At 33.1% G+C, this 27,267-nt stretch overlaps 1 protein-coding gene across 1 annotated transcript in view; it reads right to left on the bottom strand.

The window, feature by feature from the left end:
• LOC129220306 (lon protease homolog 2, peroxisomal-like) overlaps positions 1-27,267 on the bottom strand; it is a 58,756-nt gene that overhangs the window by 26,610 nt on the left and 4,879 nt on the right. Inside the window, exons 3-11 of the mRNA XM_054854704.1 lie at positions 16,391-16,586; positions 14,862-14,974; positions 13,704-13,856; positions 12,662-12,798; positions 7,465-7,516; positions 7,246-7,292; positions 5,663-5,737; positions 3,687-3,872; positions 318-465 (exon numbers count right to left, since the gene is read on the bottom strand). Coding sequence (XP_054710679.1) covers positions 318-465; positions 3,687-3,872; positions 5,663-5,737; positions 7,246-7,292; positions 7,465-7,516; positions 12,662-12,798; positions 13,704-13,856; positions 14,862-14,974; positions 16,391-16,586 — 1,107 coding nt within the window. The remainder of the gene's footprint in view (positions 1-317; positions 466-3,686; positions 3,873-5,662; positions 5,738-7,245; positions 7,293-7,464; positions 7,517-12,661; positions 12,799-13,703; positions 13,857-14,861; positions 14,975-16,390; positions 16,587-27,267) is intronic.

Consider the following 27,267-nt stretch of genomic DNA (forward strand, 5'->3'; position numbering starts at 1 on the left):
GGGACAGGCGTCATTCACTGGTCAAGTAAACAATGACCAATTCTTAATTGCTCACAAAAAGAAAATATGATTTTTATTAAAAAAAATATATGCTTATTAACATTGAGTTTATGTGCACAGTTAACACAAAGGTCAACAGTCCCATACAATTTATTTGAAAAATACTATTCAAACACAATCAAAACAATAAAAGCAAACAAACATGCACTCTTAATAGGGCAATTTTTGACATAAAATGTTATAAATTAATATTTTTTGCTTTGGTAGTTCAAAATTGTTACTTGAATTACTACAATATCTAGTTCTGATTTGTTTACCATTTTATCAATTTCATCTAACAAGAAAACTGGATTCTTCACACCAACTGTTCTCAAGCCTTGAATTATTCTTCCAGGCATTGATCCAATATATGTTCGCCTATGTCCCCTGATGTCAGATTGGTCACATACACCACCTAAAGATATTCTGGAAACATAATAGTATATTTTCAATGAAATGTATAGTATATTTTCAATGATGCTTTTTTTTAAATGAAGAAATGAAGGTAAATAAATAAGTTAGACATAATTTTACTCAATTTTGTATATGTTAACAGCATTAACATAATAACCACCCCTTAAGATAAAATTGAACAGAAATTACTTCTTTTAAAAATAAAAAATAATAAAAAACGAGCTGATGTGTGCATCATATGACTTCCTTTTACACCAATCTAATATCATTTCCCCATTATTGGCAATTTTAATGTGACTCAATTGTTTACTCTCTAAATATCATCAACAGTGGCCAAATTAAAACCAAATTTTAAAAAAGAAAAAAAAAATCACCAACTTTGTCGCCAAGTTGGCGACCAAAAGCGGGCGATATGTCCCCAAGTGTCCGACAAATTATAACACCACTTGAGTTTAAATCGAAATTAACAATGATTTCCCCCCATAAAGGGGCAAAAGACCCCCTTTGGAACATCTGAATGCAACCAAAAGGGAAGGTGCACAACTAGACCCCACTAAGAGTCTACATACCAAATTTCAACTTTCTAGGACATACCGTTTTTGAGATATGCGAGATACATACATATACGTACATACGGAGGTCACAAGAAATTTCGTTGTAATTAACTCCGGGGTCGGCAAAATGAATATTTCAGGTGTATGTACCTTCCTAGGCATATATCCACGTCTGATCGGGTCAAAAAAACTCCACATTCATTCGGGGGTGAGAAAATAGAAATTAAGGCCGATTTTTGAGTGAAAATTTTTTTGCGAATACAATACTTCCTTTTTTGTAAAAGAAAGTAAAAAACCTCTGAAAGATTACAACCTTCCCACAACATCCACATCTTATAGTTAACTTGCTTCATGCTCACAGCCTTCCAACCCATGCATTGTATCACTTATTAGCTTTGTATTTGTTTTGCCACTTTTATTCTTCTATGCATTTATGCTCTTCAAACTTGTTTTCAAGTTTACTTTTTCATGAACATTTTGGATACATTCGAAAAGATTTTGCATCCCGTTTCTGCTTCTTATATACTTTTATTACTATTTGCCAACATCTCTAAACCTTCAGCAATAGCTTGAAGCAGTATAACTTACTAAAGATCCTGCACCAATCAATTCATTCTAGCTAAATCAGTACAATACATCACAGCTTGAGTTATAAAATATTGGGTGAATTTTGATAGGAAGCTTATAGCAGATTTGATAGCAAATGGCAAAAATATTATCATTTAACAAATTGGCCCAAGTTGTGATATTTAATACACATATGAGGCAGTGAGAAGCAAATTGATGTAAGTGACAAAATTAAAAATTTCGAGATAACCAGTGAAAATGGTAGGTGAACTTCTCCTTTATCTTGGGGCAAGAGATAGTACTAGTAGCTCTAGTAGGTGCTGCTGTATAGCATGATTTAGAAAAAAAATGTAAACAATGCCTGCCTAGAATCTGAAATTTAAATGTGATTTACTCGAAACTTTAAATAAATCATTTGCATCCTTTTGCTTCTCACTGCCTCATATGTAAAAAATAAAATAATAAAAGTGTTTCGTTTTTTGCTTTTAAAGAAAGTATCCTTTAAGCCTTAATGTATTTACAAAAATTTTACGTTTTAATTCCTATTTGTAAGTAACATAAAATCTAATAAATAATTTCCCAAAATATTCTACAAATTCATTATTTTACATAAACACTTATTTAGACTTACAAACCAAAAATGCTGGAAAATCCAAGTCTTTCAAGAATGAATTTACAACTATAAATTTTTATTATTAAAATGATTCCTAAAAACTAAATAATATACTAATTTCAAGGCATTAAATATAATAATCATGAATTACATATTATCATAAAGACATGATTTCTTTGAGTTTAAATATTGGAGTATTTGAAGTTAAAATATTAAATGATAAAAAAAACTTAAATTTTTGTAAAGTTATTATTTTATGCTTTTATGTGCTTAATTTGTTGAAATCTTTGGTGTTTATTCCATTAATTATTTATTCATGAAAATTACCTTATTTTTTGGAACTTTACATGCATGTAGATTCTACCCAATTTGCACCATTCAGCAAAATGTCTATGGGCTTGTCAAAAAATTAAAGAGAGATCACCAAGTTAGCATCATTTTTGGTGACTAATTTTGCAAAAAGTCACCAAATGTCGCCAAGCTAGCAACATTTCAAATCTAATATATAATAACTACAGTAGTTCGAATCCAACAAATAATTTGAACCTAGTAGATAACTCCAGTAAGCTATAGAATATGTTAAAATATTTCTGAATGGAAATTTCTAGAATGTTAATGAAGTCATTTAGTCTAGTTTTCACTTTGTTGTAAATGTGTTTAGCTCTGCTGTTTGAGCTGTGATTTGTCTTCGTGTTTCACTGTACTTGGAAGTGAATACAAGTTGACAAAGTATTTACAGTATTTTATGCGACTTAACAGCAGTGTATTTCAACTATTGTTAGCGACTTTCTTGTACACATTTGCAAATTTATTTTGTCTTTCCATAAGAACTGAGTCATCATTTAAAGAATTCTGAGAAGTCAAAGCGGACTCGTAACAATACTTAGATCATTTCTTGTATTCATACACAGTCACACAATACTCCATCATAGTGAGTTGTAAGGAGCTGAAGAATGAGTTGACAGCTCACTATTTCTGATTTATTTTAAAAATAATCGAGATAGCTATTGAAAAATAACCTATCAATCAAACATGAACTGAAATTATGTATTAACAGACTGAAATATATGTATTTAAACATACATGTAGTTCTTCAGACTTAATTTATCTAAAACATGTAATTTATTCACTATGGCAAGTTTTAGATGAAATATGTTGCTGACACAATTAATTTTTACTTCAACTCTTCAACATATTTGTCAATTATTATCGAATAATCCATAAAAATTCCCAAAAGTTTGTATCAGAACTTATTTGTTTCATTTGTAAGGATCTTCATAAGATTAGCTCATATAGATTTTTTACTATCTTAGAAGCTCAATGAAAGTGTTTAAAATAAAGTAAGATCTATTTAACTGTTACTTTTTAAAACTTGCACTTAACTAATTTTTGACTTCACTATGACCAAATGGGTCAGTAAGATTCGAAAACATATAAAACCAAGACAACATTTTTCAACATCTCAGTTTTAGTTACTGTATTAAAGAATGTAAGCTTACCTATGAAACTCGCGGCCAAGTGAACTAGCAACTGAACGGCCCACACTAGTTTTTCCAACTCCTGGAGGTCCAACAAAGCACAGTATCGGCCCTTTCAAAGAATTTTTAAGCTGTCTTACTGCTAAGTATTCTAAGACTCTCTTCTTAAGTTTTTCCATTCCATAGTGATCAGCATCCAAATCTGCCCTACACATAATAGTAAATATTTATTTTAGTAAAAACATGTTTGATAACAATTATTGACTAGTTTACAAACTAAAAAAATAAACATATAAAAATCAGGCATGATAAAATAGACAATAAAGCTAACATAATATTTTTGTAAAATAAAAAAACATGCTAAATGTATGATCTACAATTTTGTTTTGATGCCAAATAAAGTAATATTTACAATAATTAGACATTTTGTTTATTTGCATGCAGTATTTTTTCTGAACTTACATTAATTGTAGCTTTAATAACCTTAATAAATAATTTATTTCCCAATCTTTTGCAACAAGGACATTGATTTTAAAACCATTTGATACAGGTTAAATATGAAAGAATATTATACCAATCCTAGAAAAGTGCAAATATTTGAAGAAGCTTAGAGAAAATTATAATCTATATTTTTCTTTTAAGAAAAGAAGTTAAACATTTTTTTAAAAATTGCAAGAATAGGGAGGAGGGGAAGGAGTAAGCATTTTCAAGGTTTAAGATTTAAAGTGTTAACTTTTAGGGAGTAGGAGACAAAATGAAATGCATGGCTAGTAAAAATTAACATCTTCATTTTTTTCCCCTGATGAACTTGTACAATTTCAAACTATCATTAACAAATTTGGATACAGTTTAGATTTTAATCGGGGCGATTCTCCAACAAATTTTACAGATAAAACTTACTACGTTATAAAATGTATTTTAATGGTAAAACCATTTGATATTTAAAAAAATTGCAAAATGAGTTGCAAATTTGTGACATATAATTAAGGTACATACTGTTAAATTCCTTTACAACAAACTTTAAGGGATCGCAAATTTTATACATTGTAAAGAGAATTTTATAGTAATGAAATTCATTCAGCATAATGGAAATTTGATTGGGATCATAAATTTACTTAAAATACACCAACAGCTCAGTTAGTCCATCCGAGGACTGCAGTTTCGTGCTTTTTAGACCTCTTCAGAACGGAATAGGAACCACATGAGTTGGAGGCGAAAAACATCTTAAGGGAGCCAAACAAAATGGTAGCTAATGTAGAATTAGCACTAACCAGATGAGTGACCGAAACAATGGTGCAGTTCAACTAAAAGATTGATGGCAAAGCATGGTATTTTGAAATAAGTTACCGCCCTAAGCCAGGGCTAAGGCAGAAATACTTAAAATACACCAACAGCTCAGTTATTCCGTCCAAGGACTGCAGTTTTGTGCTTTTTAGCACTCACCAGCCTGAAATAGGAACCACATGAGCTGGAGGCGAAAAACCTCTTAAGGGAGCCAAGAGAGCCAAACAAATTGGTAGCTAACATTTAGCTACCAGTTTGTTTGGCTCTCTTTGCTTCTACTTGCTGAAGTTTTTTTTTTTTTTTTAATTTTTACATTTCTTCCTTTTTTTTACATCCATTTAATCCGTTTATTTTTTACATTTTAGTTGCTTTTAGGCTGAAATAATAGCAGTTTTTAACAAAATAGTCGTTTTTGCCTTAATTTAGACTAAAAGAGTAGTCGTAGTCTGCAACTCTTCAAAATAGTCGCAATAGTCACTTTTTTAGTCGTCAGTGGCAGCCCTGGATTGAGAGTGCTTAACACTTAACTAGATATACGCCCTATAATATATAAATAAAATTATTTATATTTATAATTGATTTTATAACAAAAAGTAAAATGAAAAGATTAAATAAAACTGACATTGCCTGCTAAGTCAGGACATTCCTGATTAAAAAAAAAATAAATAAAGGAAAATGAAAAAAATAGTTATTTTACTAAAGTAAAGTTTTACCTAGATTTATTGATGTCTATTACTTCAGGAGACTGTTTCGTCCATGGTAATTCTGTCATTAATTCAATGTAGTTTCTAAAATTAAAAACCTTTTTTTTTAAATAAAATTCTAACACGTAATTTTAAACACATAGCAAAAACTTTAAATGAGAAAAGGTAAATTGTAAAAAATTTAAAAAAAGCAAAACATTTGTTTTATTAACCAGAGATGGAGCATCATCGTAAATATGATTGAGAAACTGGAGTGATAATCTGGATTTTCATTGATACTACAATTTTTGAAAGGGAGTTTACTTATTTATTTATTTTTTCCAACTACATTGAAGTGCACATTTTATAAACATCAGACAAGACATATTTCTTTAGATCGCAAAGATTTTCATGCATTCCAATATTGAATTTAAAATGCTGTAGACAGAACTCAAAACATTCAGTGCATTAAATTAGGAGCAATAATTAATTTTAGTGGAATAACCAAAATAATAAACAAAAATTGTTTTGAAATTTCAATTAATAATTTGAAGATTGTTTATTAATTGAATAAACGTTAAAATTAGTTTTAATTTATATAAATGATTTGAAGTTAAAATTTGCTTCTTGAATAAACATAAACACATAACAAAAGTAATAGAGGAATAATGAATGTCTTGCAATTGATTGTGTACATCACAATACTGCATTGATTCAAATCTGAAACACTTAATTTAAAAACCACATTCCTAAATCTAGGTGACGAGATTGAATTAAGCATAACATTTTAAGACTTGATTTGTCTGGAAATCTGAAGTACTCAATAAGATTGGAGTATGTACAATAACTATCTGGCTTGATGGAAGTTTAAAAATAAAAATAATTTGTCAAAGATGCAATATCAACATGCGAAAAGAATACACAGCATAAAGTTGAAGATAGTGTTTGATTGACTATCAAAGATAATTCACTAAATTATGTTTATAAGATGAATGAAGTGCTATATATCTGGACATTTGGTACTCAATTTTGACTAGTTTTGAGGTTTTTTTTTTTTTTTTTTTTCTTTTTTTTTTTTTTTTTTTTAAAGAAAAAAAGCAAAACAAGAAAAAGCACTTGAAGAGTTGAGATACAAAAATATTTTAATTAGAAGAAGGATATAGTTTTGGTTCAAAAATAGAAGAAAATTAACACAAGACTTCAAAAGGACATTATTTTTATTTTTATTTATTTATTTATTTATTGGATACAATGCAAGAAAAATGAAACAAATAAATTAAAATTCTAAAATCTTGAGATGCTTGGGGCAAACCTAATTTGTCAGCAATGTGATTAGAATCTGCATAGCCTTCACAATGCTACCAGGTTAGGTTTGCCCTAACTATAGCGACTCCTTTTTAGGCTTGTGAATGTTAAGCAATATTGTACCATAATCTTTGCTTTAAACATATATATACTGTTTAACTTTTTTTCCTGGCATTTATGAAACTAAATTTAGGGGGAAGGGGAGAGTCAAATATTCAAAAATTCAATGCTTTTTTTTAGATAGAGTATATATAAACTTAAAATCATTGTTTGAATTAAACTGCCTCATTATAAACTAGCTGTCTTACCGAGTAACTGCATGATCTGGCATGTGAGGGGGCATTTTCTTCAGCCTCTAAATGAAAGGGAAGAAAGATAAGAAAATTATATTATAAGATAAATACTTTTTTAAATTGTTAATACATTAAGGAGAAGAAATCTTCACAGTAGAATTTCAAATTAAAAAAATTATCAGAAAACTTTTAAATTGCTTTTAACTTCCACTTATTTTAAATGGTTATAAATACCTGAATTTCACGAAGTGATAACTTTTTTGCATGTTCTGGCATTTCTGTCTCCCTGTTCATTAAAAAAAATATATTAATAATAATTCAATAAAACATCTGTAAAAAAAGAAATACAATCACTTAGAAGCATGAAATGTAACTTAATTGCATTAACCTTCGAAAGTATGCATGAAGGATTTAGTTTAATATAAATTAAGTTTAATAGACCTTAGTTTAATAATGAGAACAATTCCTTGAATTTTAAAAATAACTAAAGCAAAAAAAAAGATAAAATTTAAAACATACAACAAATCTGCTAACTTTTAGCTAGAAAAAAAAATGGTTTCATAAAAGATGTTGGTTAAGTTAAATTATTGGATAAGCTGAACATCATGAAAGTATGTCTCAGTATTTAAGCTCTCCGAATAGCTAACTGAATATAAATCTTGACACTGTCTCCAAAAAGAAAAAAAATATATAGATCAAAAGATAGAAAACTGCGAACTGCTTTAAACTTTCACTTATCTCAAATGGCCATAAATGCTTGAATTTCACAAAGTGATTTAGTTTTTGACAGCATAGTACATAAAGAACTTTTTGTTAGGAAAAACCTGAATTTTAGGTTAAAGGATTTAAATTTTGTTGAAAACTATTTCTTATGAGGAGTCAAAAAGTATCAAAAACTGCATTATCAGACAACTATTTGATTTTCTTTCTTTAAATTGATTTTTTTAGACCCATTTTGTACTAGACTACCACAATTAAAGTGTCTTTAAAATTTCAAACATTTGATTTTTGGAATTTTTCTCTAATTAATACAGTAAAGAAGGAAAACAATAGTTTTATACTGCTCAAAATATAATTTTAAAACTTTTAAAAAGAATTTTACAAAGTTTAGAAACTTTTTTCTTTTCTACCCTAACTTTCTTTCAATAAATTTTCACATTTGAAAAATCTTTCTCATTTATTTAAACAATGAATTTCGATTTAAAAAAAAAAGAAAAGAAAGAAAAAAAGTATTTATAATAATAATAACTCTTTATTTATCTGACAATTTTTTACACTTAACATTTTTGTGCTGAATGCTTAGAGAATAGGTTCAAAAAGAATTAAACTTTTAAGCACACATTAAAGCTTATTATGCATTGCTTTAAACATTTTTTTTTTCAATTCTTATTACAAAATTAAATAAATATCTGTGCACCTGTCTTACTACGGGGAAAATCTTTTTTGGATACAATACTAATGCAAATAATGCTGTAGCAAAAACAATCTGTGATAACGATTGGTGTAATGTATAGCAATAAGATTGAGAAATACTTTTTAAAATTAGATAAAGATGAAAAACTATAGTGCCTAGAAAGAATACTGTGCCGATCGGCGCTTTTTCCCCAGCGATTCTTGAAGACAAATCGTATGAAATCTGCTAGAGGGCAGTGCGGTCGAGGTCCACGTTCAATTTCGCGGTGTTTACATTAGTAGACGCAGGATTTTGTTACAATTTAGTTCCGCGTTTCTCTTTTTTACCTTTATTTTGTGAATATTTCATGAAACAGCTTTTAAAGCTTTTAATGGAGGCATCAAAGTTAAACATTAGAAGAAATAAAGCTTTATCTTGTTTCGTACCAGGGTGCAAAAGTGGATACAAAACATGCAAGGAAAAAGTTACGCTTTTTAAAGCTACAGCAGATGAAGAAAAACTAAAATGGAACTCCTTAATTCCCCGGTTAGATAAAGTTTTTGATAAATATTGCTCTGCATTTCGAAAACCATTTTATTGAAACGCATTTTACGCAGATTATAAATGGTGAGGAAGTTTTGATTCATCGGGGAAAACCTTTTTTGAAAGATGAGGCAATTCCGACAATTTCCCCAAATCTGCCAACAAATTTTACTAAAAAATTACCAAAGAAAAGGTTCATCAGGAATTATGCAGTTAAGAAAAATGTTAACTGTTTGAAAAAAATAAAACTTGATCTTTCCACAGATGAAACTGAAATAACTACGTATAGATCTATTACAGTGAAACCTCCGAATAGCGGACAGTCAAGGGACTAGAAGTTTTGTCCGTTATTGGGAGGTGTCCGCTATTAGGAGGAACTACTTAATTTACCATTTTCAAAGTGGGCTGTTGTTCTCTTTGTAGAACACAATCGAAACAATTGCGAAAGGTTTACTACATTTTACATCAAGTGTAATTAATCTGTTTTTTCTTAATAAAGGTATACTGACAGCACACACTTGTCTTAAAAAGCATTTAATCAATTAAAGTAATCAGTTAAAACAGTTTGACATCTCTTTTTTGCATTACCAACGGCGGCGATTCGGCGGAGCAACCCCCTCCCCCCCCCCCCAAAAAAAAAAAACTTTTTATGGTTAATTTATTTATTTTATCTCGAGTATCACTATTGCATGATTGACAGTTTTCAATATGACCTTGAATATGGGCAAATCTTTTTCATGTCTAAAAATTAAACAACCCAACGAAACCATGGCGCCATAAAGCCGACTACTACCGGCGCCGGTCTGCTCAATTGCATCTCCCGAGAGCCCTAGTTAGAAAAAGCGCCCAATTTCCTCTTTTTTATCTTAACTTTTGAATAGTTATTGTGTACAAAATTCATTAAAATCTTAAGAAAAACGTACGTTAATTGTTAGACTGACATCAGTTTTCACTCTGCTTCATTACCCTCAAAACTAGCCGTTACAAAATTATGACTTTTTTTTCCTTTTTCATTTTTTGCTGCCCGCAAAAAGTACCATGCCTTTTAGTTCTTTTTTTTTTTTTCTGCCCCAACTTTTAATCCCCAATCGCTGCCTCTGCCCATTACCACCCTTTTAATTCCAAGAAACTGATAAGGAAATGACAAGTGGGGGGGGGGGTGTGTGTGTGGAAATATCAGTTGTGGAGGATGTAAAGCTTTGTAAGTAAGGCAAGCAGATACTATAAGATATTCTGTGAGAAGAAAAAAAAACGGAAGTGCTACGATCGCAAGGGAAATTTTTTGTGAAATAACTGTCCGTTATTCGGAGTGTCCGTTATTCAGAGTGAATTACATGGAATGGCCTATATTGAGGGACTGGGACTTGCAAAACTGTTCGTTAATTAGAGGTGTCCGTTATTCAGGAGTGTCCGTTAAGGGAGGTTTCACTGTATAAATGAAATTGTACGTATTAATTTATCTAACAAATATTGGGTTTGTATGACATTAAAAAAATCTCCAAATATTGTAGTTTTTGTATATAATTAAAATTATGTGGAAAATAATATTGACGATAAAAAGATCATTATTGAAGTAGACACAAAAGCAAGGATGTTTTCAAAACAAAATTTTACACAATTGACTCTGAAAATTTGATACTTATATTTTAAGGCAAATGTATTATCAATTGAGATGGCTTAGAGCGCAGTTTGTTGTTATTTTTAATGCCACTTGGGAGACTCAAGCCCCATTCATGTAGCCAGCATGAGTTTAAAGCAGAAAGGAGTGACTCCTGATTCAATGAGGCCCCTAAATGAGAAAGAGGCCGACTTGGGCACGGTATATGATAGCACCACCTCTACAGTTTATAGGTCTGGAGAATAGGTTGGAAATCTCCAGCAACGCTACGCCTGGTAACTGTTAGCAACCAACCATAAGACTTTCGGACAAACGGAATCAGCGAGCACGTAAGTTATATTCAAAAAAAAAAAAAAAAAAATTCCTCCAATTTCAACCTTTTAAAATCCGGTACCAAATTGATAATTATTATTGTTATCGTCCCTCATTATCGAGATAAAAGGTATTTAAGTCTCTCGAAATTTTAAGAAAAGTGGCAAATTTAAACACTTGGCGAGGGATTGGAGGTACCAATTTCTCACAGACGCACGACTTTGCCCAGAGGAGAAAATTTAAAGGTCATTTGATTAGCCTGTATATTTACAAATAATGGATGATGAATTTCTCGCCAATTGGCTATGTTCACTCACTCTTCCCATGTTACGGTTCCACGTCATGATAATTTCGTAATTTACTCATCCATCTTATGATAATTTTGCCCCGGAAACTGTTCTTAAAATTGAAATTTTAAAAAAAAACGCAAAATCGAATTTTCGAAAAATTGCTTCGAGGTGCACACCCCTATGCTATAAACTAACTTTGTACCAAATTTCATGAAAATCTGCCATACGGTCTAGGCGCTGTGCGCGTCACAGAGATCCAGACAGAAATCCATACAGAGAGACTTTCAGCTTTATTATTAGTAGAGAAATAAGAGATGCGCAGTTATTGAATACTTAGGGGCCATTCATTAAATACGTAAGGATGATATTGGCAATTTTTGATCCCCCTCCCCCCAAGTAAGGGTACGTAAGACCCCCCCCCTATTCTTACATAAGATCCCATTTTGTTTTTCAAAATGATAAAATAACAAATCTTGGAATTGTTACACCACTGGAATGGTTATTAAATTCACATTATTAAATTAAACCTTTTGCGTAAAGAAATAGTTACTGAAAAGTCAGAATTTAAACTGAATGTTTTTTCGACCTTTTTTTTTTTGATGTAATATTAATTACAAATAAAACATGCCGTACACAATGCGACTTTTTTTATTATATTTTACACTATTTTTTTGTAAAACAAATAAAAAAACATCTTATTCTAACACGTTTCTTACCTTCCAGACACAAATGGAACATAATCTCTGCCAAATCACTTGACCGCGCAATTTCTAATTTCGACTTGGAAAATATTACGTAAGAATGAGTTTGACCCCCCCCCTCCCCCAAGTAAGAGTACGTAGAGGCTTTTCCAACCCCCCTCCCCCTCGGGACCCTTACCTATTTAATGAATGGCCCCTTATAGTGTACTATTTTCATTGAAGATAAATTAGCATAAAGTAACTTTATATGCTTCAAAAAATAAATGAACAGAAATGTAACAATTAGCACTTATTACAGAATTTGTCTTTTGCACAGAAATAAGTTCAATCCGAAAAACGGGGCTTTTAAACTGTGAAATCAGCATGCAATCGCTGATTTAAAACGAGTCTGAGTGAGGAGCATAACGTACTCCTCAAGCCCAGCGCCATCTGGATTTTCCTCAGATCTGACCTCACTTTTTCCCCCTCGATTGGCACACTACTCTTTCTAGGCACTATATGAAAAACTAACATCTACTATTATATTTTACTGGAAAAAAAATAATAATAATTTGGAACAATTTATGTAGCATACCTTACTTTCTTTTCCAAAGCAGCAATTTCATCTCCTTTGTCCATATCATCATACAACTTAGTTCTTGTTATAGGTATTTTTGTCAGATCTAAAGGGCCCACTTCTTCCTTTCGTGCTTTTTGTAACAATTGAAGACCCTGAAAAAAAAAATAGTAATTCTAGAATAAAAATTAACTATGAGTAACTAACCAGGTAATTTTGAATCTGCCTATTTTGAAAATTCATGTCAAAGTTTTCCACTTACCCAAGTTTGTAGCAAAACTTCCGATGTTTTTCCCACATTTATATCAAATAAATTTTCCCCAAAACCTCTGCAGGGCCATTGCATGGAAAAACAAACATTTTGTTCTGCATGTGACATTTCATATTTCATTAAAAGTAATACTTTAAAGGGTAATGAAAAAAAATGTTTACTTAAAAATCACACATACGTTTGTGATTTCTTAAGCAAAAAACTTGATCATTAACTTTTAAAATTATTTCTATTTAAATACATGAGCTGTCCTGTACAGGACAAAACGGCTTTTTTGCGCAATGGCTCTACATCTCGCACTCCAACTGTACTCCATTTTCATATAAGAGCTATAACAATCTTCATCAACAATAAAATTTACAGACTACACCTCCTTCTTATATCTACAGTTATATTGTCATCCAAATCTTAAGAGAATATTGATGCCTAGGGAAAATTATTAGAAGGAACACCCACTCAGAAAATGGGGTGAAGGAAGTATAAGTGAACAATGGTGAATTTTATAAGTTTTACTATTGAGTCATGAAGAAGTTTTTTTGGGTATGCTTAAGTGTCTTAAGTCTTCTTAATTAAGAATAAAATCTTAACACTTTCGAGCAAAAATCATTGGAAGATAATTTTTTTCCTTTTCCTTAAAGGAATGCTAAACTGATCATCAGTATAATTACTAAAATTAGTAAAACACGTAAGTGCAATAAATCATACGGTTAAACACGATAAATGAAGAGAAATTTGACTCTAAAGTTAACTTTTTATGTAGTTTATTTCAAGAACACAGAAAACACTAACTTCTATTTGGCGAACTAGTAATGGCAAGGTTTTCCTAAATCTTTCTGCAAGATCAACAGCATCAAGTATTTGAAGTCTTTCTGAATGAGATGCCCTAACAATTGCAGCACAAACATCTGGAAGGCTTTCAGTAGGTAAGGAGTTTAACAGGCGCTGAAGATAAAAAAATAAGGACATGAGAATAATGCAAACAAAATTCAAACATAAGGTAGCTGAAGAAATAAACACTAACACTATTGTACGCAGTGAGCATGAGCACCATGTTTTTACAATCCAAAAAATTGAACATTTAAAGAAAAATAATGAAATAATAATGAATCAAAACAGATATTAGTTAATATTTAATAATTAATTTATTTTTAAATTAATTTTTAAGCAAGTTTTTCAAAATTTAAATTTCTGTTTTAAATATTATTTTCCCCCTTTTCTCTCTTCTAAAAAACATTTGCTGGTGCCAATGGGCAAAAGGCAGAAATGTTAATTAGACAAAGCTATATTCAAAATATAACTCCTTTGACAGATTTGCAAGGATCTTGTAATCGTAACTTGTTTTAGGAAAAAAGTTTTGATTGTTTAACCTAACAGGTAATGAATGAGAAACAGTAAACTATCTCAGACACTAAGGAGCAAGAAAAGTAAATTAAAGTGGAAGGGGGGGGGGCTTATATCAAACACAATATTTGTTCGAATTGTATCTTTTATAATTTACATTCAGTAACACTACTTTATACATAAGGATTTCTATAAATTAAATTGGGTAGTAGGTATTTTTCATTTACTATATGCTATATCGACCTGTCTTTTAACGTTAAAAATAAACGGACGGTCTTTTAACATTAAAAATGAACTAACTTCTTCCCCTGAAGTAGATAACAAATATTTTAAAGAACCAATGCCCATATAACTGAACAATTATAAAAAATATTTTACCAAAATAAAAAATATTTTACAGAACAGGATCACAAAAACTAAGTTGAATAGAGAAAACATAATTATAGTGTGCATTTTTATGCACCTTTTTATGTAAAAATATATTCACATTCCCTCTCTTAGTTTCAAAGCTGTAACATCAATAGCATATTATTTATAAAAGGAAAAACAAACAAAGAAAATGCTTCAATTGACAGCAGGTTGAAAAAAAAGTTGATTCAGGAATACCTTTAACCTTACAACAGCAGGCACAGATAAATCAAGCATATCAATCAGTTTTGTAGCTTGTTCACGAAACTGTTCCATGAGGTCAGATAATTCTGAGTTAGATTCATCAATTTCTACAGAAAAAAAAAAAAACATTTATTTAACAAATATAATTTCAGAAATAACATTTCAATATCCTCATTCTTTTAAGATTTAAGATGGAATTAAGATCTAGTTATTTTTGAAAAATCACTTGGAGAAGAATAAAGTCATATTTTTAACACTGTAAAAACAGAATTGAATGCTAGAAATAGGTTCTACAATGCGTAATCAAAAAGAGATTAAAATAAAATTTGTTTTTTGGGAGCTTAGACATTTCATCCACAGAATGTTAGTTGTTTTAAATAAACTGAAATTTATCTATTAATAGTAGAAACAAACATACATTTTATTTTTAAATTGCTCTTTTCTGGAAAAAAGAAAAGAATATATATGTACATGGCACAGAGAATGCACATACAAAATGCTAGTTTTATAAAAATCATAATTAGTCATAATACCAGTTTATACTGATAACAATACTTACAACAGAAAAACTAATGTGTTTTTGGGGGGGGGGGGTTAAATGTTATTCTTAGTGTTATATAGTCTACCCATTTCACACTTAAAGGGATAAAAGAATAACTGAGTTAAGATTTTAAAAAATAATAAAGTACATTACATTTTTTAAAAATGTTAAACAATTAATGAATTTGGAGCAATAATGCTTCAATTTTACATCATGAACTTTTTAACATAAACTAGTGAAAAATTGCCACAGTATTTCATTTGGCTTTTTAAAATTAATTTTGTAAATATTTATTTTGTGCTTAGTTCTAAAATGTTCTTTCTTTTACTATTTCCAATCTTATGAGCATTTATTTACTGTTTTCTTCATATTTTGAAATGTAGTGTTGTTTATTCTTGCAATTTGGGCTTTTTAAGCAGTCGTCATATAGCTTTTTTAACTGAAAACCGGGAAATTCAGATATATCGGGTCTCGACCATTCCAGGTAATTGGTACTCTACTGTAATTTAACCAATCATTTTTCACCAATAAAAATTTTATTATAAATTTTTCATAAATACAAAGAAAAAATTTCATGATATCATTGTATATTACTAGTTTACTCATTTACAAACTGGTAATAAGTTTAATAAGTTTTTAAAAGGATCAAAAGTTCTGTAAAAGAACTTACAGCAGGATAAAATATCTGTACCTCAGAGTCAGTAAGTCCAAAATTGCGATGCAGAATCTAATTCCGCATCAAGCCATGTGAAAGTAATTCAAAAAAAAAATCCTTTATAATTATTTACCAGTGTTAAAAGAGCGTTCGTCCCATCTTTTGCACGTGACAGACTATTGTTTTTCCTTTCTCTTGTAAAGTAGTGATTATGTGACTTATGTTGTTCTGGTTCTGAGGTACAGACATGTTTATTTTCAAATATCACAAAATTTAACATCATATATTTTATGCATTGAAGTATTACATTTACAAGAAATTGTGTACCTGATTCTTCTCCAGGTAACCTGTCTAACTGACGTACACTTGCAATGAGGTATGGGGATTTTTCAGTAATTCTTTCCAACTTAAACCGGCATAAACCAGTCACAAGAAGGGTATAAGCTGGCCGAGGCCAATTTGTACCCGTGACTTGGATAACGATTCCAGCAGTACCAACAGAATGTAAAACATTTCCATCGTCCTAGAAATAACATAGTCACGCTTAGTAAGTAATAACGTATGTGAACTTAACAAATATTAAATAATACACTGACAGATTGACCACGTCAATGTTGCTTGGCAAAAAAATTGCAATGAAAACTCGTGTAAAAGCTGATTCAACTTTTGTTTGAAACTTAATTATCAGAAGTCGGTCATAATATTCAATGGCAAAATAAAAGGTCTGGGGCAAAATTTTTTGAACTATTAGTTTCCAAAACACAGCTCTAGGCTATCTTTGGTCATTTATAGGGAGGTAATGACCCCCATGAGCCCTTACTGGACCTGTGTTTGTATACATGTTTATGAAGCTCCTCTTCTACAACAGAATAAAATGAAACTATGCAAGAAAAAAAAAAGCTATTTTTATGCCAAACCACGTTGGGTTTGTCATACTAATTCATACAAACACAAAGGAAATCATTTTAAATTAAATACCATTTTACCGTTTGAGATAACTTATAAATACAAAAAGTGAAAAAATACCAACATTTATTTTTTCATCAAGTTTTTATAACAAGTAATTTTCATCAACTAAAATGTTATTGTAACATTCCATTTAAATGGTGCATATACCATTTAAAGAATATTAATGCATTTTTACCTCTCATCAAGGTGGCAACTGTCGGGGGGTCGGGGATTTTCAACTTTTATTAAAATTTAAAACATTTTTTTTTTCACACACAAAATTTCAGTTGCTCAGTTTATTATTTAAAAATCAATTGAGATTGGGGAATATCTTTTTAACTTTCAGCGTAAAGCGTTTTTGCCGAAAAAAAACTTTTTTCTTTAAAAATTATTGTAGTTCATATTTTTCAAGTTTATTTTGTCAATTATCTAACACACAATAAACAAAATAACAATATAGTATAACCATTTGAATTCTAATAATATTGTCACGCCGCCCCATCTCTTGCGGTTTAGTGTTTTTTTGAACTAGCAAGGAAATAGGCCGATCGTATAGTTTTAAATAAATACTTTATTTGGACAAATAGGGCAGGACATGAGTGTGCATATGTTGGTCTCACAATTCAATTTAAAGTTTAAAGTTAAGGGGGAATAGCTGATGGAGATTTACTCACCCATATTTTCAAGCCGCTGCATTTCTCCAGCGTAGTTCAGCCTCCTCACCTAACTCTCTCGGAAAAAACTGGAATGGAATCTCTCTTCTAATTTGAATACGTGGAGTTTTATTCCCAGAAAAGCGACCCTTGTCACCTCAATCTTTCCCGAACTTTCAACTTCGCCTTGATTACGTGTAGGGTGCGGCGAGTTACACGTGTATATAATCCAAACATTCCTTAATTGATTGGAAAGTTCTACGTGACTTTCCCAGCACGTGAATTACATGAGCTTCCGAAGGTTACGAGTTTAATCTTATCAAGACCAAATAGAGGGAACATTCCGGAATGGGAATGAAAGATGCAAGTTCCCTTACGTGTTTTTAAAGTTAAATGATTCCATTTTCATAAATGCTTAACGAGCGTCGTGACATCTCCGCAATAACCATGGAAAAAAAAAGGTAAAAAAAAAAACAATCGTTGACACAAGGTAAAACAAAAAAAGGTGGCGGAACTCCATCAGCTATGTACATCAGAATGGGTGAAACAATTGTAATGAATAGTGAAAAGATAAAATGCACATAATGACATAAATAAAACTTGTACAATTATAAAACACACAAACAAATTCCATCCAAGGGAAAGGTTAAAAAAAAAAAAAAATTAGTAATAATAATAATGAATAAAATAAAATATGTATCTATATAAACAAAAGAAGTATTAACTCTCAATGAAAAAAAAGAAATTGTATTTGAATTCAATACTTCACAGAAAAAACACTGCGGGAAAAAGAGAGCAAAAAAAATAAAATAAAGGAAATGGGAGTTTTTTTTTTTTTTCTTCTCTTCCCCTTCTCTTCTCTTTAAAATGGACAATATCCACGTTTTTGTTCCCAGAACATCATGCATAAAAGTAAGTTCATTAAATGCAAGAATATATTGCTTTTTTTTCCTTTTCTCAAATTCCGAAAGTTCCAATAAAGGAAAAAAAAAGTTTATGAGAGAAAAAAAAAAGTGAAGAAAAAAAAATAAATAAATAAATAAAATTAAAAATAAATAAATAAATAAATATAATATAGTAGCACTATTTACGGCAACACGTTAAACAAGTTGAGAACACAGTTATACTAAGACAAATGATTAAAAGAAATGCTCCAAGCATTTTCATTGAAAAAAAAATGCCATTTAAAGTCGGCATGGTAAACAAATTAAAAAATCCTGAGCCCAAGGAATCCTCATGAAGAATTGAAGTTGTATAAGAGGTATTAAATTTAATTAGTTCAATGCTTGGTTCGTTAAGACAAAAAGAAACCAGTTTACAGGTTTTCATGTTATGAGATACGAGACAAATTTTTTCGTCATAACATTGAACCATGGCTTGAAACTTTATAATGAATTCCTTTGGCTCAGTTTCCAAAATTAAAGTCTGTGTAAAAAGAGTAAGAATTTGAAATTCTACAGTGACCGTTCCTTTCTGGCACGTTGAGTGGGCGGTAATGGACAGTTCACTTAAAATGTTACACTGATAGCAACCTTTTGTGTTTACTTTGTCGTCTGACAATTTTGGACACACATCTGAAGTCTGCAGGAGAATTTTGTAGTCCGTGAAATGCAAGTGCACAATTACGGGTGCGGTTGATAATAAATTGGACGTTAATTGTCCTTTCTGCATTGAAAGGAGATGCATAGAGCGAGCAATTGGCAAGGCCCTATCCTTTGTAGTGTAGAGAACCTGCAGGTAATCAGGTTTATTGCGGCAACGTAGAGTTGTTTCAAAGAAGTCGCACTCTGTGAGCGATGGAGCCGTGAGGAAATCAGTAGAATAACTGACGTTTGCCTGCACTTGTCCTATCAAACCTGCTATAGGCATATTTCGTGGGCTTGTTGGCACTAGGTAGGCTTCGGATGTGTCTCCTACTCTAAGTACTAGAGACTCACTCAGGTGCAGTTGAGGTTGGTGTAAGGCCCCTTGGACTTCCATGTGAATGCCATCTGACGTGTGGGCGGTTGAACGCAGAGTCAATAATTCGACTGAATTGTTGAACGATCGCTCCACCGAAATCGTGTAAGAACAGCGGTGTCCCGAAATGGTACGGACCTCGTAGGAATGAAGGAGGTCCGGGATGTAGTACACGCGGTAAAAAAGACATCCCATTCGAGAGATAATGGTACAGCCGCTGCCAACACTGGAAGGATGGCAAAAGTTAGCTCCAGGGTAGCTAAGGCTTTCCTCTGTTAAGGCGGCAAAATCTTTCCCCGCTTTACAGTGTTCGCCCCATGCACAGTAATAATTTTGGGGACAAGCTAATTGCGAAATTGTTCGTGCCTGGACAGGAAATGTAAAATATTCCCTCTTGGATGAAAAGGAGCATTGTGCCGATATCAGTTTTATTTTTAAACTGAATAAGTTTTTCTTTTGTTTATCTTGAAACCAAAGGCACGTTTCGTAATTGAGGGATTTTAATGTCACAGCTGCTGTAGTAGAGAGTTTGCATAGTTGTTGGTCATCCAAGGATTTGCAGTTTTCGATGTTGGAAACTACAATCGAATGACTGGTGCAGTCTGCAGTAACCACGGCGAGTAAAGAAAAGATGACGAGTAAAGAGACGTTAGGTCTCGCTGCGGGGGCGTGCTCCTCCAAATGTGCATATAAAGTATGAAAGTGTTCGTGAAATTTTGAGCCAATAAGAGCACCACATAATAGGCAAATTCTAAAAATCGCCCTAATGAATTTGAATATAAAAATAAAAATTGCAGCAAAAAGTTTTAAAAGAGATACAAGTCCTCGGATGGCATATCGTAACAGGAGTAAGGCTACAAGACCTAAAAATAGCAGCCCAATGTACAGGGTGTATGCTAGATATGATGGCCAGCACTGTACTTGAAAAAAGAATTCTCTACAAAAAAAAAAAACAGTTCGTAGAGCGGCAAATGGTTTTGCCCTCGAGCAGGACTTCTCCGCTTACTGCTTTTCCGGTTTCGGAAATAAAAATTATTGTTAGCTTAGTTTTATAGGAAACAAACTCAGGTGGTAGGATTATATTAAAGTCATCTTTAATATTAACTATCAGTTCATTTCCTGAAATACGGACAAGTAGTTTCCCAGGTCCTGGAACCTTGACAATGGGATCATTGTAATGTATGGATAGGTTGTGATTACTAAATGTTGCACTTTCAAATTCTAATAGGTGTCTGGGCGAAAAAGTGGGCTTTTGGAAAAGGCATGAGTCAAAAGTTACAAGGATCGGATTTCCTTGGTACCGTTTAGGAGATAGGTGGGAAAATGCGTAGTTAACTGTTTCGATTTTGCATTTACATGACGCAGATGCGTCACATGCCGGATAAACTGCGCAGAATTCTGCTGTGCCGGTGCAGTTTGTAGCACAATCACAGGTTTCATCGTTCCCTTCCGATGTGGCGGCGCATCTGAAAACTGTTAAGTTGCCCTTTGTTTCCGTGGGCCGGTCGAAAAACTGTGACGGCTGGCTGAGGCTCCCCTCGGTGTACAGCAATGTTCTTTTGACCACGGTGCACCTTCTGCAACGGTGAGCAGTGCATGCATCTTGAGGCAGATCGATATCTGCTAGTTCTGCGGACGTGGCATTTCTGCAGACCAGGGCTGCTTGTCCAGGGGGTCTGCTGCAAATGCGAACGGCATCGGCGACGGTGAGGACTAGAATCCATAGTAGTAGGAATTCTGCGGAAAGAAAAATACGGGGAGTGTCTCCATCGAAAAAAGGAAGGACATAAGTTTTTTTTTTTTCTCTCTCTTCTGAGATATTAATTTTCCTCATAATTCATTTTTGCAAACCAAGATGCTTATAAAAAAAACTGTTAATATACATATATATATTTCTATATGTGTATCGACGCTAAAAAGCGCCAAGCGCAACTTCCTAGTTTGCCCCGCGATTTGGAAAGAATGGCGCATCTTGGCCGAAAAGCTATCTCATTATCATTCAAAAAGCATTGCTGTAAGTGAGGCTCATCCATTGAGATCTCTTAAGGCTTTTTTTTTTTCCTTCTCTCATTAATTTAGCTACTCATTTTTTTTTTTTTTCAATATAAAAAAAACACCAACAAAATTCATTCTCTATTTTTTTTTTCTCAGGTTTAGTTTAGTCGAGAAACTGTTTTGATTAGTTCATGAAAAAAAAAAGTTTTTTCCTCCCTCTCTCTCTTTACTATGTGTTATCAAGAACTGTGCCAAAGAAGAGATAAGCGCGCCCGCGCGACCCACCAGAATTAAAGCTCAGGCTGGATAACGTACAGTACAAGGCGGTCGACTCACCTTGCTCGGTACGAGATAAGACGGGAGAGAGAGAGAAAAAAAAAATACACACAAAAGAAAGTAAACTAAACTGCTACTAGTGAAATGATGATACGATGTACAGGAAATCTGTAATGTTTGAGCAATGGGTAGTGAATTAAACAGACAAACTGCTATTTACGAAAATTCGAGTTTTCTGCGGTTTGTATACAATATTATTAATTTGTTGATCAGTATTGTTTCCAAGATTCGCAGCTAAAGAATTAGACAGAGCATCTGCCACTTTATCTATCAACCCCTTATCAGAGTTTGGGGACGTATTCATTGCCCAATTAAGTATTCTATTTGAAATGGATGCATTAGGAGCGCTGGTTGTTTGATTCGCGACGTTTCTGTTTAAACGGGAGCGCAGTGGATAACGGGGTTCTGTTTCCGAATTCAAACTTGTTGAATTATCGACGAGTTCACTCTTTTCTATCCGGGCGGTCTCCGAAGTGCTTGATTCTCCTGTTCCACTATCGGGAGAAGTAAGTTTTTGCGGAATTGGGCTGTTATCGCTTTGGGTTGCGGCGGGTTGCACAGGGTGCGGTTGGATGGTAGGCTGAGGATAAGTAAACAAGACGCAATCTTCAGTATCGCTTTCGGTTTCAGAATAGAAAGTAGGATGATGCGCTTCTCGATTCGGATTTCCGGGCGAACTTTGCGATTGGGAGTGGGTAGTTTGTAATGATTTGTCTTTTTCTATTGGTAATTGAAGGTCTTGCCTTCTTTCGACGAAAGCAAACATGCGATCGACGTGAACACGAGTTGGCTTCGCATAGGGTTTCTTAGGATCCAGAATGGAGTAATTTAAATCGGAATGTTTTTCAACCACTCTGTAAGGACCTGTAAATTTTTTTGCTAACGCCCGACCGGTTTTCTGGGTTGCTGCTGGGGTATGTAAATATACATTTTGACCTGGCACAAAGGATTTAGATACTGCAATGCGACTTCGAACCTGAGCTTGTTTTTCCGCGTAATCTTCCAAGTTTTTATACACATTACGATATACGTATCGCATTTTCGCTAGATTTTCTTGAATGTAATTATCGCAAGGAAAATAATGCATGTTTGGTGACTGCTCTAGTTGGTGGAAAGGCAGGTTAATGTCGCGATTGAACATCAAAAATGACGGTTTCTCGTGGGTCGTATCGTGGTATGAGTTGTTATAGATGAAATTGTAGTAACTCAGATATGTATCCCAGTTGCTAACTTTGTCTGCGAGACATGTTAAGCTTGCTTTCAGGGGCAAGTTGATAGATTCACTCTGGCCATTAGTTTGCGGGTGAAATGGCGTCGTTTTAAGTTTATTAATTTGCAATTTTTTTGCTAATTCTGTAAATAATTTACTTTGGAAATTTGACCCAAGATCGGATAATATAGCTTGTGGTACACCAAAAGTAACAATAACCTCCATAAGTTTTGGAGCTATAGTTTCAGCTCTAATATCTTTGAGGGCAAAAAGGACAGAGTACTTAGAAAAATGATCAATTACCGTAAGTACATATTTGTTTCCTTGCTCGGACAGCGGAAGCGGACCAAGAATATCGCAACTTATACGAGCCATCGGTTGTGATGGAATCGTGAAATTTTGTAGAGGTGACTTTGTTAGCCTAAAACCTTTTCGTTCAATGCATAACTTGCAGCTTGTAGAAAAATTCTTTATGTCACGGAACATGTTTTTCCAAAAATACTTTTCTTTTAACGAACGATAATTTTTTGAAAATGCGAAATGCACTGTTTCAGAACCTTCCAAAATGTACGGAATGAGTTTTTTTGGAATAACTATTTGTTCAAGAAGGTCATCGCGAACTGCGTGTTTACTCCGAGGTGATAAATGTTTTAGAATTCCATCATCCATAAAATAATTATCAGTTTGGACCTTACAATCAGATGTTTTATCTTCTAAGTAATCAATTATATTTCTTAAGGAGGGGTCATTCCTCTGCTCCTGTTTAATTGTTTCCAAATCTGGTACATCAACTTTAACTACATTAATTGATTCTGTGATATCCCTTGAGAGAAGGTCTCCCAAGAAATTCTCGGATCCCTTAATATACTCAAAGTCAAAATCATAATTCGACAATTCAAGAAGCCAACGAGAAAGACGATTTGCCGGCGACTCCAACTTAACTAGATAATTCAAAGATTTACAATCGGAAATAATTTTAAATTTCCTTCCAAACAGATACATTTTATAATGTCGAATAGCGAGTAGAATTGCGTAAGCTTCGAGTTGTATAGCGGGCCATTTTTTCTCGTGAGGTTTAAGTTTATGCGAGAAGTAACTAATCGGTCGCAATATACCTTTGTCATCTTTTTGCAGTAAAGACGCGCCGACGGCTGTAGCCGAAGCATCGGTGTTTAAGTAAAATAAGGCGTCAAAATTGGGGTGTGCCAACATAACATCCGATAAGAGTTTTTCTCTAATTTTGTCAAACGCGATTTGTGCCTCAAAAGTCCATTTAAACTTCCGTGTTGATTTCGTGAGATCCGTTAAAGGAACAACGATTTCAGAAAATCCCGGAATAAAATCACGATAGTAATTCGCTAATCCAAGAAAGCGTCGCAGTTTTCGTACTGTATTTGGTATTGGAAAATGCTTAATCGATTCGATATTTTGGGGGAGAGGTTTTATGATGTCCTTATCAACTACATGGCCTAGATATCGTATGCTAGGTTGAAGAAATTTGCATTTCTTTGGATTTAGGGTAAGACCGTATTGACGGAAACGTTCAAAGACCAACTCTAGTTTTCGCAAAGAATCTGAAATTGTACTAGCGGGTACTATGATATCATCAATGTAGACTGAAATGTTTTCCTCTTGTAAACCATTTAGCACCTTATCTGCTATCTCTTGCCAAATTTGAGGAGAATTTTTCATTCCAAATGAAAGATATTTATACTGAAAGTTTCCATACGGACTCGAGAATGCTGTTAGATGCTTATCTTCATCACGTAATTTAATTTGGTGAAAGGATGAATTAGCGTCTAATGTACTGTAAAAGTTTGCTCCGCGAAGAGAATTGAGAATATCCGATATTAAAGGCAATCTATATGTGGAGGAAACCGTAATTTGGTTTAGTTTCCGGTAGTCAATGACTAAACGATACTCGCCTTGCTCTTTTTTCTTAACTAAAATTAGTGGAAACGAAAATCTACTTTTTGATTTCTCCAATATTTTCGCGTCTTCTAACTCTTTAATTTGTTTTTTCAAAGTATCACGTAAAGCGACTGGAACTGGGAATGGTCGGCATTGTATTGGAGTGGGATCAGTTATTTCTATAGGCGGAGCCTCCAGCGTACATTTGCCGATTGTCTTCAGTGAAGTACTAAAAATATCCGCGTATTCGAATATCAAGTCAGTTAGTTTTTTTTTCACCTCTAAAGGAACATTAGTTAAATCAAAATCCTCTATTTTTAGTTCCCTTCTTCGCTTGTCCGTAATATTTTCCTCCGTCTGAACATCGATTTCCGGTTCAATTTGAGCAATTTTCATTCCCTTATTCAAATGAAGGGTTTTGTGGGACAAGTTATTTATTAGCAACGGTACCGTACCATCGGAAGTGACGGTAGAAATTGCATGATGAATTTCAATATCGTGACGAGTGATTAAGGGTGTTAACATTATATCAGTGCCAATAGGAATTTCATTGTTTAATTTAACTTTTGCTACCGTCGATTGAAATGGTTCAAGCTTGAGTTTGTTCGATAGCTTAGCATAAGTATCCTTAAAGAGCACATTAACGGTTTGACTAGCATATTTGTATATCTCAGTTTCCCCTCCTTTAAAAGAAACAACCTTTTCATGGAAATTAATTTTGCATTGAAATGCAGTGAGAAAATCAAACCCAAGAATAAAATCATAGTCAAAGCAAAAATTATTCTGAGTTATTAAAAATTCATGACGAAAGGTGTTGTTACTTATAGAAATTGAAACTAACGCAGAGGACCTAATTTTAATTTCATGCCCATTTAAAGTTCGAATTTTGATATTAGGACTAGTAGGTGCAGTTTTTACACAATTTGGCGACAATAAATGAAATGCTTTGCTACTCAAAATGGATTTGCTTGCCCCCGAATCTAAAAGCGCCCAAAACTCAGTATTCGCTACCTTCAGAGCAATGACAGGTAAATTAGAACTGCTTGTTTCATAGTCCGCTGAAATAAAACAACCCCTAGAAGTTTCAGGAAGCCGGCGGGGATTTATCGGTTCCTTGGGTAGTTTAAAAGATTACTATCCCCGGAGACTGTGTTTCTCGCATTTCCCCTATCTGCACCACGGGTGAATGACCTAGCCTGATAAGAAGGGCTGAAATTTTCCCTTTCCAACTCAAACGGCTGATGCGAGTTTTCATAAGATCTGTTTGCAATGTTTCGTGCACCTCGATTAGCTCCCCTTACTCGCGAGCGATTGTAGCGATAATTATTTGAGTATGTTTGATTAGGCTGAAACCAGCAAGAACGCGATGGGTGGTTATCGCGGCCGCAGTGAATGCATGACTGATGTCTCAGATAATTTCTCTGATGGTTACGCGGGCTTGGGTAACGGGGAGGAGGCGATTGCTCCTGTATGCTCATTTTTTGTATGTGGTTTGTTAGTGTACTAATCATATGATTTGAAATTTCTGCTTGCTTATCAAGGATTTCTGTTAGCTTATTTTGGATTGCACTTTGGGGTTCTATTGCACAATTATTACAGTTTCCGGTATCATCAGTGAACTGCATATTTATTTCATCCAAGAGAGCATTTTCAACTGCTTCCTCAAATGTGGATGGATTTCTGTTGAGCGCCAACCGTTTAAGAGGGGTTTGTAATCCCTCTAGAAATTTTGCTAGTTTTGTCTGATTTACAATTGGTCCTGCGTCTTCTTTGCTAGAATTTTGAAGGCCAAAATAATTCACCGTTAAGTTTGAGACCCTCGAAGAAAAATTTCGCACCGACTCGCCGGGATTTTGGCGACAGTTGGAGAACTGTTGCTGCCTATGACTTAAGGTCGTTCTATTTTCGAAAAATTTAATAAACTTCTCTTTAATGTTTGAAAATAGCTCCTCATTAATTAATTCTGGATCGTTCATGAAAAACTGTAAAGCTGGACCCTTTAATTTACTTTTCAAAACTGCGATAAGTTCAGAATCATTCCATCGTGCAATTTTCCCAATATCCTCTAAGTTTTTGACAAAATACTCCACATTAGTAAAAATTTCTCCGTCAAAAATAGTTACTAAATTTTGATATCCGGCTATCTTATTTGGATTAGGTAGAATAGGGTTTTGTTCCATTCCGGGAACCTG

The sequence above is a fragment of the Uloborus diversus genome, chromosome 4 (assembly GCF_026930045.1).
Source record: "Uloborus diversus isolate 005 chromosome 4, Udiv.v.3.1, whole genome shotgun sequence".
NCBI lineage: Eukaryota > Metazoa > Arthropoda > Arachnida > Araneae > Uloboridae > Uloborus > Uloborus diversus.